The sequence below is a fragment of the Bidens hawaiensis genome, unplaced genomic scaffold (genome assembly GCF_021521415.1).
Source record: "Bidens hawaiensis isolate Kalapana, Puna unplaced genomic scaffold, B.hawaiensis_p1.1 tig00012605_1, whole genome shotgun sequence".
Taxonomy (NCBI): Eukaryota; Viridiplantae; Streptophyta; class Magnoliopsida; order Asterales; family Asteraceae; genus Bidens; species Bidens hawaiensis.
Genome location: NW_027492035.1, coordinates 469,646 through 485,725, shown reverse-complemented (window position 1 = coordinate 485,725; position 16,080 = coordinate 469,646). Strand labels below are relative to the sequence as shown.

Sequence of the window (16,080 nt, the reverse complement as noted above, 5' to 3'; positions counted from 1 at the left end):
ATTGTTGATGAAATCTAATAATATAGCTATAGCTCTCTTCTCTCTCCCCAATTTTAATCGGCCGCCAAGCCAATCTTCACCCCTTGAATGTCGTCGTCAATACGGTCGGTAATCGCCTCCTTCCTCAAATCCCCAATTCACCCACCTCTATATTCTTTTCTTTCTTCCTCATTATAATTAAACCCCTACATGTTTCTTTCTTTCTTTCTATCGCAATTATTTAAACCAATTACTTAGTCTACTGTGCTGCTGCTATGCTATGTGTATGATATTCTACTGGCTGTGTGATAATGAGATACTTTAAAATATATATGTATGTTGCATACTATTTAGGGTTTATTAGTATTTCATCTCTTTATATTGTATCTGTATACGTTTCAATAATATTGTTGTAGCTAGTGTTTATGTTGAGAAATAAGCATCGATGCTGAACCTTTATTCACCAACTTAGTTTATATTATTTATCACAAGACAATGTGTCAAGGATCTAGTTTACATGTTGAATCTTGTTTTATCAACCTAATAACAAGCAATGCTTTTCCCCTTAATGTGATATATCTTTCGTCTATTTTAGGGTTATTGGATTTTAATAATCCCAACTTTGACCTATCCAATCCCAACTGAATAAATCTATTTTGACCGTTCTAATTTTCAACCTATTTTCCTCTAGCAGTCCCATACTACCTAAAAGCTAACCCGTTAGCTTTTTGGTGACATGGAAAATGATTGCTGGAGGAAAATAGGTTGAAAGTTGGGACCGTCATAAAACATTTCTTCAGTTGGTATTAATCTCGTCCATTAAGTCAAAGCTGGGATTATTAAAATCCAATAACCTTTTATGTTATTACCACTGTACTAACTCATACACCATTTATCACATGTTCCTTTTTACAAAGTAACTTAAAAAGATGATAATTAAGGTTTCTGCACAAAAGCAAACCATGACCAAGACAAGTGACCGTATTATTCTTCAATAAGTTTCAAGATTAAGTAGCATTTTGCATTGCTGATTCTGTTTCTTTAGTGTTGCAGGATTTGAGATGGTCCATAGGAGAAACTCGTTTGCAAGTTGTAGTTTCTCAAGATGCAACTAATGTCGTCAAATGACAGTCCAAGAGAAGGCTCTTCAGAAACAGAACCCATCTTAAACGAGTCGAAAAGTCTTGAAAGCTGTTCATCTACCTTTGAAATAAGAAGTGATTGTTCCATAGCAGTTGAGACTCCTGATTCCAATGAAAATAGCAGTCTGGTAACTCCAGACCAACCACAGTGTCGCATATGCCTTGATACTGAAGGTCTCATCACTACTGTTTATTATAACGCTTCAGATATCTATTTCTGTATAATTTTGAGATCCTTTTTTAAATGATTCACAGGCGAAGACTTGATCGCACCATGCCATTGTAGAGGCACCCAAAAATACGTCCACAGGTCATGTCTTGACAATTGGAGGTCAACCAGGGTAAGTTAGTTCTAAAGTAGCCATCATCAATATATTTGTTGTTGCTCTTAACAATAAATTACTTGCTGGCGCAGGAGGGGTTTGCTTTCTCTCACTGCACAGAATGTAGGGCAGTGTTTATACTACGTGCAAATGTCCCACCTGATCGCTGGTGGTTGAGGTTGAAATTCCAGTTGCTGGTTGCAAGAGATCATGCATTCATTTTCATCATTGTTCAACTGGTACGATCAACATAAGTTGCATAACAATTGTCATAGATGAATATCTTGTTTGTCACAGACATACACATAAAGATGGCACGATATTCTTGATACATATCATAATAGCTGATATACTAGGCATGGCACTGGTTCAGCTGACCATTTGTGCCCTTGTTGGTTATGTAGACTTATATATTATCAACCAGATAATAATTGATTGTGAGATAGTTTTCTGAGTGTATATGAATAGTTGTTATGATACAACTTCTGAATTCTTATTAAAATGTCAGCCTGTGCATGTATGCTGACCAGCTACATGAAACCTTGTTCTTTCAATCCGTCCATGTTTCTTGTTAACAGCTGTAATATAGCATGTAACAAGAACTTTGTTGGTTTCTTTCAACAGATTGTGGCGTTCTTAGGTGTGTTGGTGTACAAATTTTATGGAGATGAACTGAGAGAAATGTTTGGATATGAAGAACACCCATACGGGTTTTACACGATGGCTGGTAAGCTCGATTATATCTGAACTGAATTTAAGCTTCTGTTACCTGCTAAGTTGTAACATGCCATCTTTATATTTCTTTTCTAATTTCAGTATTAGCAATAGTGTTGGTGGGCTTGCTCTACGGTTTCTTTATAGCTATAATATGTGGACAGCGAATCAACGAACGCCACTATCACATTCTTGCCAAGCAGGAACTCACAAAGGTTAGCCCTTTTACAAAAATGATTTATTGTTACAAAATGCCATAGAAGTTATTATGTAACATCTATTGGTAAATCTTAGGATTAAATAAACTGCTTATTTAAAATCTGGACTCCCCAATTACTGAAATTGTTAACGCTAGAAATGGATGGAAATATGGTTGAGAAAATGCTCTTTATCTTTAACATGTATTTAGTCAATTATAATCTCCTTCCAAGTTCATATTTAAGGAGCTATTTCACTTTATAAAGGTTATGTGTTATGACTTATTTTATAAAATTAAAAGCAATTACATATGAAGTAGGTTTCAAATGACAATTTTGACTCTCATAGTGATCTCATATATTTTCCAAATTGGTCCAAACTTTTCAAATTTTAACAACTATAATTTAAATGTAAGGTGGTGTACAAGTGGTGACCAAAACTTGATTGAAAAGATAATGTAGTTATATTACATAATGACCAAACAAATACATGATTTGTTCAATTTATCCTGAGGCTCATTGCTCCTTTTTAACTTGTTTTGGTGCTGTACGTGAACGTATACGCCATGGCACCTTAGCAAAGCTAACTGAATACATATATGGTTCACTTTGAGAGCTAAATTGAAATTTTACCAAAAAAAAAAAAAACTGTATGTAACATTTCATCACATTGACATTTGATGCACTGTTCAAAATTTAGAATTCCAGTTCAAGGGACACTGTTATGTGACTTGTCTTTCACATAGCCACATGGCATGAAAACGCCAAATTGACCAAAACTCATTTTATTAAAGGCACTGCTATGTATTTGAGATCACATAGCTGAGTAACTCACCGTCAAACTTTGGGCATTTTATTTTAGTAGTGTCATTTCCAGAATATTTACCCAATCCAAAATCAATGTACCCCAAGTATTTCTACATATATTCAAACCATATCGTGAATCAAAGTCACTAAAATATCAAATCTAAGATTAGTAAGGGAAGCTACTAAGTTAAATCGCACCTCAAACACAATATTTGTAGTATCTTTAAATCTTCTAATCAATGAATGGAGATCAAGTCCTTGCAACGGAGGATCAAATCATCCCAAATGTAGCCATGCGGAAGTAAGAAATCGAAAATCGAATACTTCTTGATTGGCTTTACGGATGCAAGTGCTTGCAATTCGAGAATAAGTGTTTCTTAAGCATAACGTTGAAGCAAGCCTTCAAACCCAAGAGTCAAGTACTTCCTGTTTAGACTTAGCTCATAAGCCTAAACACAACCTAACCTACACTTCTAACACATAAGGTCTAGAACTGCTGACTAGTGTGCTACACAATATGCTAAACATGTTTGCTTCTTTAATGATTTTAATCCAACAAACCAGTCATACACATACTTGCACACAAATTTTATAACCTGTGTTATTTAAACACATTTATTTAATACTCAAGTCAATATTTAAAAAATCTTTAAAAAATCTCCAAATTAGGGTTAATCACCTTCCACATCAGTTTTTAAGTTTGAAAACACTTATGGAAAAAATAATTAGTCATTCAAAAATATTATTGGCCAATTTTTAAAATTGCCATATTGGGTCATTTTTAGTCAAAATCACTATCTTTGCTAGAAATCACACTTTTTACAATTAAACATTGGATTATTATGCAATTCAGTTCAAATAATGATTTTATGTAATTTCAATCAACATGTTTGATTATACAGTTTTAGATAAAACTCTACTCTAGCCACATACCCTTCATTCTCTGTTTTTCTCCAGCCGACCTCAAGCGAATCCAGATATTTCATGCTTCACAAATATCTCCTTAAGTGCCATTTGTACTATGAACACGAGCTATATCTCCTTAAGTGTTATTTGTACTATGAACACAAGTTATATCAACTTTAGTGTCATTTGTACTTATATCAACATTTTAAACCGGAATTTCTCATTTGTTACTTGAAATGAAATATTTCCAATTTAAGACATTGAAGATTCAGGCCAAGTATTCGTGTGAAAGCTCTTGACATTTGTTTGTTCTATGTGTTTCATATAAGTCTTTTGAGGTAATATTGATGAAAGGCACGTGCAGGAGTACATTGTAGAAGACAGAGAAGTGAACAATGATGCTGTTGAACTTGACCCCAGCCATGTCACAGAGCTAAGAATGTTGGGTCTCTATTGAACCACAAACGCCTTACCTTCGCTTATTATTATTTCACGGTAACCACAGACATCTTGCTCCTAGTTTATTATTTGCTACCAGCTGTTCCTGACCGATACACATGAATCCAGGTCTTGCAGTTGATTCTTCAGGAGTGAGTTTGTTGTTACTTTGAACAAATATTATTTCTTGATTGGCTGACAACTGGCTTTGAGTTTCTATCTTGTGTTGTAAATGTATTTTTTACATGTACACGTACACGTACAGATGGTTCATTCATCCTCATATATGGATGTAGGCATCCCACGTCCGTTATACAAGATTAGCCATTTTATCTCTTCTCATGCCCTACCCTTGTTTTTTATGCATCGATTGGAGTTTGTTTTTAGGACGTGAGTTTTGGTGGTAATGTGTTTTCACATATTTGAATTAAAGCAAATTCTGGCAACTAGGCAAAAGATGTAAAAGAAATCAATTTAATGATGCCTTTGATCTTGATTTGGGTGAATGAAAAAAAGGAGAAATAGAAAACATGTTTCTGCTAAAATGTTAGGTGGGACAAACTGGTATGCTGTATCATAGTTGTTAAAGGCGCACTTAAGGTGCAAAGTGTGAGACTTAGGTTTAGGCGCCAGGCCCTCAAAAGGCAAGGGCCTGAGATAAGCAAGGCGCATAGCATAAATATTATTTTATATATATTTTTTTTTGGGGGGGGGGGGGGGGGGGGTTTGGTGGTTAGACATGTTTTAGGATTTTAAGGCTAATAGGATGGTTGCAGGCCATTGTTGGATTTTTTGACCAGTTTGCCCGGAATTTGCAATATCACCGGAACTGATTTGGCCGGAATCTTGCCACCTTCTGACCATAATCTGGTTGGAATCTTGCCTGAAGGTCGCTGGAGGACCTGGATGGCCGGAAGACGCTTTTCCTACGCATCGCCTGAGTGCCTAGGCGCATGCCTGTAGGGCTTTTGACAACACAGTGCTGCACATCCGTTGGATTGGCTTAAATATGGGTTTGTTTGGACTATCTATATGAGTTTACCAGCAGATTATTTTCAACAGCATGTTTGAAAATTAGAAAGAGTACGGGTCAGATTTGGTTCCCCTATTTTTTTCATCAAAAGAACGCATCTGCAGTGTTTGGTCAGATATTATCTTCCAAATCACGAAATCAGGTTAGGGTTTCATCGTTTGTTGTAAGCATGATTGCTTCTTCGTTTGTTGTAACCTTTAAATTTCATGGCAAGTTGGGTATTTGAATATCACAGCTTGATGTTATCTAGTTCTGTTTTTGAGTGATTCTTTACTTATTCTTGTTTCGTTAGTTAGTTTTAGTATAGGTTACAATTTGTGCCTATTTTTTTTAGTTTGTAGCGGAACATGGGATTTTGGATTGTTACTATATCATGAAAATTCTGCGGACGGTAAAGAGAGAAGGATTTTGTCCCCAGATAAGACTGTCATGGACGAGTTAGATTTTGATCATTTGCAATGTTTAAAAATCCAACCATGTTGTAGAGTTGTCAATTAACTATCATTACAAAGTTGTTTGAAGTATTCATTCATAAACTACATCACATGAAAAGAATTTGCACCATATGCATTGGTTGCAGACTTGCAGTTTCTATGTCAATGATATACCCTGTAATTTGTTGCAACAGTTTTCTAGTGGCCAATGCCTAAGAACAAATTTCTGCAAAACCGCTACTTTTTTCTTTTGTTTTCGACTTTTCCCATGTAGAGCTTTCTCAGGTATTTGCAGTTGAGTGAACATGTAAAATATTAAAACTATATTTTCAGACTTAAGTGTGTTGATTGCTTGTTACATATAGATGGATTTCCAATCATGAAGGATATGAATCACTAACATAAGAAATAACTAAGAATATAATGACTGTTGGAAGTTGGAACCATAACTACCGTAACGAGCGCAATAGCCGCTGGAATAATCTAGCGAAACTTTTGGAGCAAAGTTAAGCTTGGATCAAAGATTGTAGAAGCAAGTGCACAATAAAAAAGAATCAATATGTTTCTTAGGCGGGCATTTGGTTCACATATCGCATTTGGTTCACGTAACGAGCGTATTGATCCATTGTTTTCTGTCAAAAGTATTGATTCATTAATTGCAAATGCGCGGAACATGCAAGCCATTTTGAATTAAGGTCTACCATTGATATCCAATGTAAAATTCTGTTAACCACTAACCCACAATTCGATTCCAGCATTAATTTTGAGTCCACCTAAACCCAAGTAATTTTGATATTATTTTATTGAAATTCCTTATGATCTTAATTTCTGGATTTTAATTTTGTTTGTCAATTTATAATTATTTAGGGGAACATCAATGACTAATAATTCAACCCCGGGAATCTGTATTTGCATTGAACCAGGCACATGATTCCGAAACACTTTTTGTCTTATATAATACAAAACCATATTTATTCCTTTAATATATAAACAATAAAGAAATCAACATCAGTAGGTACCTTAAGCATCCATCTGTTTGACAATGGTTGGTCCATCACCATCCACCTTCTTTGACGTTTCTTGATCTACCTTTAGAATACTAGTACTTGTAGTAAACTTTACTTCATCCCCTGCCTCCTTAGTCCTTTTTTAATTTTAATTTTTTTGGTTACTTGAGTTATAGTAAACAAACCCAGATCATGAAACTCCCTAAGCTTCAATCTTTTATTGTTTTCAGTAACACCCACCTCAAGTTTCTAGCTCTTGTCACTTTATTATTGCTTCTTGGAGCATCATATTTCCACTCTGGTGGAGGCACAACATTAACATTAACCCCTGTTGTTCCAGGAAGAAACATAAACAAAGCAATAGTTGCATCAAAGAGGCCAGGTGACCCTCCAGTGTTGGCTTACTGGATATATGGATCCAGTGGGGATGGGCAGAGGATACTGAGGGTTTTGAAGGCTGTTTATCATCCCAGGAATCAGTACCTTTTGTTACTGGATGCGTCCTCTTCGTTAGACGAGAGGACGGATCTGGCACTCTCCGTCCAATCACATCCCGTGTTCAGTGTTTTTGACAATGTGGATGTGATTGGACGGAGTTATGCTGTCAACCAGATGGGAGGATCTGGACTCGCTGCGTTGCTCCATGCATCTGCATTGCTGCTTAAATTAAGTACCACGTGGGATTGGTTCATTCCGCTTAGTGCTTCGGATTACCCGCTCTTCACTCAGGATGGTATACACTATATACATTCTTTCGAATTCCAACATTTAAGGATTGATCAAATTAATTTCGTTTGAACGAATTCCGACTTTACTTTACCTTGTCTTGTAAGATAGCCATTATTCTACATTTAGATTCGGTTGAACGAATATTGATTATTAATAAATGCAGATATCCTCCACGCTTTCACATCGTTGCCAAGGGATCTTAACTTTGTGCATTTTGCAAACACCAGCACCTCCGATGAGTAAGTCAATATCTTACTTTTCATTTTTTAATGTTAATGACAAGTAGCATCAGCGGAATCATATATATGAGGTATCATATATATGCGGTGCAGGGATGGACGGGTTAAGCAAGTGGTCGTGGACCCTAGCATCTATGAAAGAAAAAGCAGTCCAATTTTCTACGGTAAAGAGGGCAGAAACGCACCCAATACGTTCAAGATCTTAGCGGGTTCCCCTTGGGTGATCCTAAGCCGATCTTTAATAGAATTTTGTGTAGAAGGATGGGACAACTTCCCTAGGAAACTACTTATGTACATGAGCAACTTAGTGTCGCCTCTTGAATTCTACTTCCAAACAGTCATATGTAACACACCTGCATTTCATAACACCACAGTTGACAATGATTTGAGATATCATGTTATGAGCAGAAATGAAAGCCTAAGTGAAATGGGAGAGACGGCGATTGCTGCAACGGCTTTAGATGATGCACTATTGCAGGAGATTGACAATAATGTATTAAACCAGTCAGCAAACGGGGTTGTGCCTGGAAAATGGTGTTTGGCACCAAAAGCAAATGCGACTGGAAATGGTGAAACAAAAGATAAACAGATTTGGGGAGATGTTAACTCGGTTGAGGCAAGTCCCCAAGGCGTAAAGCTGGGGCTAACACTTTCCCGGCTCGCTAATCAGAGAGTTGATGTGTGCGCCAACCTAAATAGAAGTTGAAGTTGAAAAAATATTTGGAAAAGGATCATAATATAAGATTGTTGAAACATATGTATTCATACAAGAAAAGAGTAGAGTAGAGTAAGAGAGAAGAAACAATCTTTGTATATTAATTTGAATTCATTTTCCCCATTCAACCATCATTCAATTCTAATCCAAACAATATACTTACTAGTTTTACATTTGTATAACATTCATAAATTATGATTCATTACTCTTGAATTTTGCTACAAAACCAATCTTGATTGTTACATGCATCATTGATCATATACTTGTTACTAGCATTCCGCCCAGCTCTCCTCCTTGTGTTGGCGTTGGCGTTTCAACATTCCTACAAGTTTTAATTGCTCAACCACTATTGACTTAGCCGGCACCCCGGATATCTCCTCGAGTTTTTTGAGTAGAGTCCTTGTTATTTTTCTCTTCTTGTTGTCCTTTGTGAACGCCAACCAAAGTGAAGCCGCCAAGCCCACCCGATATGGCCGTTCGGACCTGTTCACCCACCATACTTGAAAAGCATGTCTAGCCACTTCTACCACCACCCTGCTACTAACCCCAAGCCTTGAACACCAACTCACCAACACGTCCCTTGTCTTCCAGTCAACTGATGTTGTCTTAGAACTAGTCTTGGTAGTGGAGGAAGAATCATCATCATAGTTAGATACGCGAATGGGAATACGAATATGGCGAGCAACGAGGAAGTTGGCGGTGTGAACTTGAGAATCACAATCCAAGCAAAGGAAAGCCTGGTCCGAACAACAATATAGAGAAGGTTGCTTGTGGTGGCAAAGCTCACAAACCGCGGCTGCTAGTGGTGATTTCATTGTGATGCTTAGCAATTAGCCAACTACACCAATGGCAATATATATAGAAGTTGAATCAAGGGGGAGAAACTGGTGGCTCACAAGGCAACTACACCAATGGCAATATGTGTGTGGCTCATGTTTACCAAAAGTCCTAGCTAGTATGTGTGTGTTAATCGCCAGTTACATTGAAGCATTCTTTTCTATAATTTCTTTTCTTTTTTTGAAAAAAAATGACATGTGATTTTTATTTATACACGTGTAATAGTCAAAGAAACACTCAAGCTTATTAGTGGCTAAAGGTTGAAATTGTAAAATTAAATTAAAAAAAAAAAGAAAAGGGTTTGATTATTTTAGATTATCTACGGCTGTGGACAAAGAGAGCCACGAATCTGAAGGTCCATGGGAGTCAGGGCAAGTGGCAAGAAACAAATGTAAAACCGTGTGGAACTAAGATATGTTCGGATACACGTACACTCCACCTACCACACAATTACTCTTATATTAGAGGACATACATTCACCCACACAATTACTTCTTGAATGAGTCCACATGTAAGGAAGCCAAAAGTATTTATACCTTGTGTTGATCTAAGATTAATAATGTTAGCCTTTGGACATGTAAATCATCACCAAGTAATTTGTTAAATCCCTACCAATTAATTCCATCTTGAACAAATTAAACAATCATCTGCTAACACTTGGGCTTATGTTTCTTTAATCTTGAACATCATCCATCAAAATAAGTGTAGCTTTCCTATTATCACAGTCACAAATGCCCCCAAAAGAATATGCATTAATTAAAGTTGTGTTATTTGATTTAATAAATGCTCGGTTTTGAATTGATATTTGATTTTAAACAAGAAAACCAGAAAGCTTTGGTACAACACAGCACAACAACAACAAACGTACCCACCCACTATAATCTCACTCGTAGCAGACCTATTAGGATACAACAACACACGCATGAATATTATGATAGGGAAACATACAAATGCTGGTGGCTTATTCTTTGGTACTGTAATAAGAGAATGATTATAGGTTAAGGAACACAAATTCTTCTACCGCGGGTACCTGCCCTATTTTGTCAAGGGTATCCTTGTCCGGTTTTTCATCCACGCCTATCGCCATGATGGCCTTTTTCCTCCTAAAGTTCCTTCCGACACTCATAAAACTCACATTCACATTCTTCTCCCCAAGAATTCCTCCCACCTTCCCGATCATTCCTGGTTGGTCGACCTGCCTGCACAATATCAGGTTTCCTTCCAGGCTTACATCCACTCCAAACGGTCCCACTCGTGTCAAGTGCGGCTTTCCATTTTTCACCCTCCCTTCCACACTGATCTCCTCCTTCTCGGTCAAAGCACTTTGAAATTTCGACTTCACATTGCTGATCCTCACTTCAATTGAATCAACCGGAGTCACTGAGTTCACAAACACTCTTTCCTCAGAGATGGCCAGGCCTTTCTGCTTAGCAATGAAATCCGCATTAACCAGATTGATGATGGTATCAGATATGGGCTCTATGATGCCTTTGGTGATCATGGCCCTCAAAAGTCTAGTGTCCAAGTCATCAGGATCCCGACCTGATCGGTACACCACCTTTACCGACTTGATTCCACTTCCTCCACTAACCAACTGCACAGCTAGTCGTCCCAGCTTCTCGGCTAGCGCCACATAAGGTGCCAGCTCAGATAGCACCTCAGGGGGAACTATTGGAGCATTGACAGCAGTCGCCGAGAGTTCACCTTGTAAAGCTCCAACTACAGCCTCTGCAATTTCCACAGCTACACCTTCCTGATATGTTTGTATATATGTATAAGATTACAGTTGACCACAAAGGTTAATTACTTAATTAGTTGATTATACATATATATATATACCTGTGCTTCTTTTGTGCTAGCTCCAAGATGAGGTGTGGCTGTCACATTCTCATGCTGCACTAGTTTGCTATCCTTAGGTGGCTCCTCACAGAACACATCTAATGCAGCCTGTGCAACAATTCCAGCATCAAGGGCCCTCAGCAAGGCATCTTCATCAATGACTCCGCCCCGAGCAACATTAATAATGCGGACTCCTTTCTTCATCTTTGCAAAGGTTGCATCATTAAACACCTTTGAAGTAGCAGGGGTGAGTGGCATATGGAGTGAAATAAAATCTGCAGTTGAGATAGCATCATCAAAGGAGACCAATTCAACACCGACAGCACGTGCTCTGTCCTCAGGCGCGTATGGATCATGTGCAACAACATGCATTCCAAGCCCTTTTGCTCGTCTGGCTACCTCGGATCCAACCTTTCCGAATCCCATAATTGCTAATGTCTTCCCTACCATAGAAACTCCAACATACTTGTTTCGCTGCCATTTCCCTGCCAAAATGTCATGGATTTAGAGATCTGGACTAGATAAGCGGTTGGAAGGTAAAATAAGAGGTACACAGGGCCGTCTCTGATATTTCGGATGCCCACTAAATTATAGGCTCTTATAATACAAATTTTATTAGATATACATATAATTTTATTTAAGAGGTGCAGAGGGTCGTCTCTGATATTTCGGATGTCTGGACGAGTACTAAAAAATGGGCTTATGGTACAAAATTTTTATATTAAGTTTTTTAAGCATACATCTAACTTTATTTAACATATATAATTTGTTTTTATAATTTCGGGCCCTAAGCGGCCGCAGAGGCCCGACCCACCTACCAGCTTTCATGGAAGCATCAGCCTGGGCAATATTACGAGCCATGGCAGCCAAAAGAGCGATCCCATGCTCGGCGGCAGCAATCGTGTTAGCAGTGGGAGCATTGACAACCAGGCATCCAAATTCAGTAGCAACCTGCAGATCTACATTGTCAATACCCACACCCGCCCTTCCAACGACTTTCAAGCGGCCGTTGGCTGCTTCAAAGACCTGGCGGTTGACCTTTGTTCCGCTCCTGACGATCAAGGCATCGTACTTGGAGATTTTGGAACAAAGGTCGTCCACGGACAGGTTGTAGGAGCAGTCAACGTCCGCAAAGGTTCGCAGAAGGTCCAGACCTGCATCTCCAAGTTTCTCGGAGACCAGGATGCTAGGCTTAGTGTTCGGGAGAATGGAGTGGAGGTCTGGACCAGCAGTTGAAGACAAATTTAAAGATTCGGCGATTTTAAGAACGTTGGTGATCGTTAGAGGTCGAAATCCTCCGGGACATAGTTTAAGGGGAACCGGGAATGAAGAAAACTTGGGAGTGGTGTGGGCCGGGAGGCGGGTCGGGTAACGGGTTAGTCTTGGTGAAGTGGAAGAAGAAGAAGAAGAAGGAGAAGAAGAGGTGATCATGGTGGAAGTTGAATACGGTTGGTGTGTTCTTCTTCAACTTGAAGTTAAAGTGATGTTGGTATTTGTTTATAAGCGCCAACAATAATTCGATTCTGTTACTTGTGATACATTATGTTTATTCAATGCCAGCAAAAACAGTCCTTCAATTATTTGTTAGTGGACTCATTTCAGCCTTCCCTTTAACTTTGCATATTCGATCTTAGTATACTGATTACTGGACAGGAGTTGTTAATTATTTATCATCTTTTGATCATTTATGTAAGTTTCAAAAACACGCAAAATGATTCAGAAACTATCTATTGATCTTAAACGATCAGACCCTTTAACGGTTTAACACAAGATTGTCTAGTAAAATTGATTTCTCCGGTGGTTACGATTTAAAAACCAGCCTTACACTCCATATAATTTAAAGTTGAATAAACGCTATCATGTTTTACCTACTTTAAAAAATAATAATTGAAGCAATGTTCATTGCTCATTAAAAGTTAAATGTACTACTATTCCCATACCATGTGGGGTGCCCTGACTTCTTATTGTTTATTTTTATTCTTTTATAAAATGTGCATGTGCATAACGCCACTCCTATTATTGCGAAAGGAGAATGGTGTATGGCACAAAAGTGTACTTAGTGTGTGTGACTTACCATTATATAATTTCTGTGTCTTATTAACTAAGATTAAATTTGTTACATATTCTTTCAAACAATAGTTTTCTTTTGGTATAAGCTACTTTTTAATATAATGTAACGAAAATATTTTACCGATTATAGCATGTCATACATTTTCTTTCAAGTTAGACATGAAGCTTGATAGCTATTTCTTGCCCAAAATTTGGTCCCGTGTTCAACTAACGTTTTGTTTTCCAGTTCAAAGTAGGCGGTTGAGATAGCAACCGCGATGGTGATGTGAATTAATAATGAAGGTATGCACGCAATTCCATAGGCAAAATGTGAAACCAAGCACTTTTGGTTAATGAAACTGGTAAGTTCAAAGCAATTGCACTAGGAAAACTACAATAAAAGTTTTGGATTGAAGAAAGTTCAAATACAATGACAATTGGTGATGTCCACAACACCCCACATGACATGTTGACATGGAACCTTCTCTCCTATTTCACAGGATAAAACAAAAGCTACACAACACTAAACTATAAATATAGAAAACAATTGCATGTATAAATAAATACGCAAGCCAAGTAAAAGTGTTAAATTCAAACTCGAAACCCAACCTCAAGAAGTTAAACAATACGAACTCGATTTGACCGAAAACGTGTGCACTAGCTAAGTCAGATTAAAAGTACGAGGTAACATAGAGAGGGAGAAATGGCCCCTACCATGGGTGGCCTCAAATGATCTCTCTCTAGTCAGATCAAGAAATAGAGAAATCGCCTCTACATTGGGCGACCTTTTATTATAGTCAGATCAGGATATGGAAGAATTGACTCTACGATAAATAACCTCTTAGGGGTTGTCAAATCATTTGGTAGATCGATCACAACAAATGTATTTGTAGAACCAAGAAGTCACCCTTGGTAGAGGCGACAATCGCTTGTGAAACGTATAACTACAAGAAAATACCCCTTTTTTATGTTTGTATTCCCCTATAAGATGAATACCAATGTTTAATAAAAGAAATATCAAAAAAAGATATTACTTTTCACCGTTTGATTATGATCACCCACCAATATGGTCCCCAACGTACTTTGAAGTTCAAAAAGAAAGACGCCACTTTTTAAGGAGGCCATATTTATAAAATCGTACTTATTACATCCCTAATAGTCAAATAATTATAAAGTAAAGCTATATTGTTTTTTATTAATCTTAACTATTGTCTTTTGGTCATTGTCGATCCCAACTAAAAAATTGGCTACTGACGGTCTCAGCTTTTAACGTATTTGTTTATAACGGTCCGCGACTAACACCGTTAGTTTCAGGTTGCCGGACAAATGTTTTTGGCCTGAAAAGTCAATTTTTTTGTCAGAAAACACCACATGAACACCACCACCACCACCAATTGACTCACCGCCAACCAACCACCACCACGTGAGCACCGTCAACCGATTCCGACGATGGTTCTAGGGTTCCGAAGACCTCAATAATTGGGGTTTTTACTAGAAAATGGTTCCTAAAGGTCCGATACAAAGTTACCAAGATGTTTGGAACGAAAATGTTGAGTTTTCGGAAAAAAAATGTGAGTTTTCAGGCCAAAAACGTTTTTCCAGCGACCTGAAGCTAACGGCGTTAAGATTCTGTTAGTCGCGGACCGCTAGGAACAGATACGTTAAAAGTTGGGACCGTCAGCAGCCAATTCGTTAGTTGGACCGGCAGTAACCAAAAGATAATAGTTAGGATTAATAAAAACCGATATAACTAAAGTAAATGAATTATGTTTTGATTTATAAACTTAGATAATTAAGATATGATATATTTTAGGTTTAAGTTTTAAAACATTTTTTTTACAAATCTATGTGGTTTTCAGTTTAGTTTTTGAAATTATCTTTGTTTATTTTTATTATTAAATTAAAACTTATCAAACTGAAAAGTAGTGATTACATCAAAACAAAAGATAAATAGGTAACAAACTGCATCGCTACCCCCTTTCGAATTGCAAAACCCAATCTTTTGGCATTGGTTGATCTTGGAGTCATAACATTACTATGCATGACATGCTGAACTCGGCTAAGTAACTCCACAGCTCTAAGAGCGAGGAAACCAAAAGTGTCAAAAGTAAAAGGTAAAAATACATATTAGTTGTCAAGATAGTCTTCTCATGTTTAGTTACCTTATTATGCAGCTTTTAAAGCAGCTTGACCAATTGTGAAACCACTACTCCTTAAACCCGCCAGAGGGGAAACTCTTGTTAGATCCACACACGCATGTTTGTCTCCTATCCATCCAAACACATAATGTCATCCGGTCTAAGAGATGATTTTCCATTCAATGGGTCAGTCAAGAAATTCGCATGTGCTTTTTTCTTAACAGAAATTTCAGCCAGCATGAATATATAGAGCACATTGTCACACCCCCCGCCTCAGCGGAATCACAAGGGTTGACTTGACGGTTTTCAAGAGCATATGATTATCGCAAACATCAAGCACGAACATAACTAGATACATTTGTTTAACAAATCAGAGTTTACAATCCCAAAATCAAGTTTTCAAAACACAACATCGTTTCCCAAAGCATTAATAGTTTTAAGATTTCTCACATATGACCCGGCCTGGTGGGGCAATACGAGGGAAATCTTCCAAAAGTTGTATCCATAAACATGTGCTTATATTCCTACATTTTGCCATGCATGCTTCAATTACA

The 16,080-nt window shown here is 37.6% G+C and overlaps 4 protein-coding genes across 4 annotated transcripts; 2 read left to right on the top strand and 2 right to left on the bottom strand.

Annotated features, from left to right (window-relative positions):
* The first annotated feature begins 1,029 nt into the window (after positions 1–1,029).
* On the top strand, positions 1,030–5,113 carry LOC143541491 (uncharacterized). Its single transcript, XM_077034308.1, has 7 exons — positions 1,030–1,295; positions 1,377–1,462; positions 1,537–1,683; positions 2,069–2,171; positions 2,261–2,373; positions 4,433–4,563; positions 4,636–5,113. Exons 1-6 carry the CDS (start codon positions 1,085–1,087, stop codon positions 4,523–4,525), a joined length of 753 nt encoding a protein of 250 aa, XP_076890423.1. The 5' UTR covers positions 1,030–1,084; the 3' UTR covers positions 4,526–4,563; positions 4,636–5,113.
* A 2,046-nt stretch (positions 5,114–7,159) lies between these two features.
* Positions 7,160–8,670, top strand: LOC143541489 (beta-glucuronosyltransferase GlcAT14B-like). Its single transcript, XM_077034307.1, has 3 exons — positions 7,160–7,713; positions 7,873–7,948; positions 8,042–8,670. The coding sequence occupies exons 1-3, from the start codon at positions 7,173–7,175 to the stop codon at positions 8,652–8,654; spliced, it is 1,230 nt and encodes a 409-aa protein (XP_076890422.1). The 5' UTR covers positions 7,160–7,172; the 3' UTR covers positions 8,655–8,670.
* A 262-nt stretch (positions 8,671–8,932) lies between these two features.
* On the bottom strand, positions 8,933–9,587 carry LOC143541455 (B-box zinc finger protein 32-like). Its single transcript, XM_077034279.1, has one exon. The coding sequence runs from the start codon at positions 9,476–9,478 to the stop codon at positions 8,933–8,935; it is 546 nt and encodes a 181-aa protein (XP_076890394.1). The 5' UTR covers positions 9,479–9,587.
* Positions 9,588–10,377: 790 nt separating this feature from the next.
* On the bottom strand, positions 10,378–12,785 carry LOC143541507 (D-3-phosphoglycerate dehydrogenase 3, chloroplastic-like). The gene is made up of 3 exons (XM_077034323.1): positions 12,158–12,785; positions 11,340–11,824; positions 10,378–11,253 (listed from the first exon to the last, which is right to left on the bottom strand). Exons 1-3 carry the CDS (start codon positions 12,768–12,770, stop codon positions 10,492–10,494), a joined length of 1,860 nt encoding a protein of 619 aa, XP_076890438.1. The 5' UTR covers positions 12,771–12,785; the 3' UTR covers positions 10,378–10,491.
* Between the last annotated feature and the right edge of the window lie 3,295 nt (positions 12,786–16,080).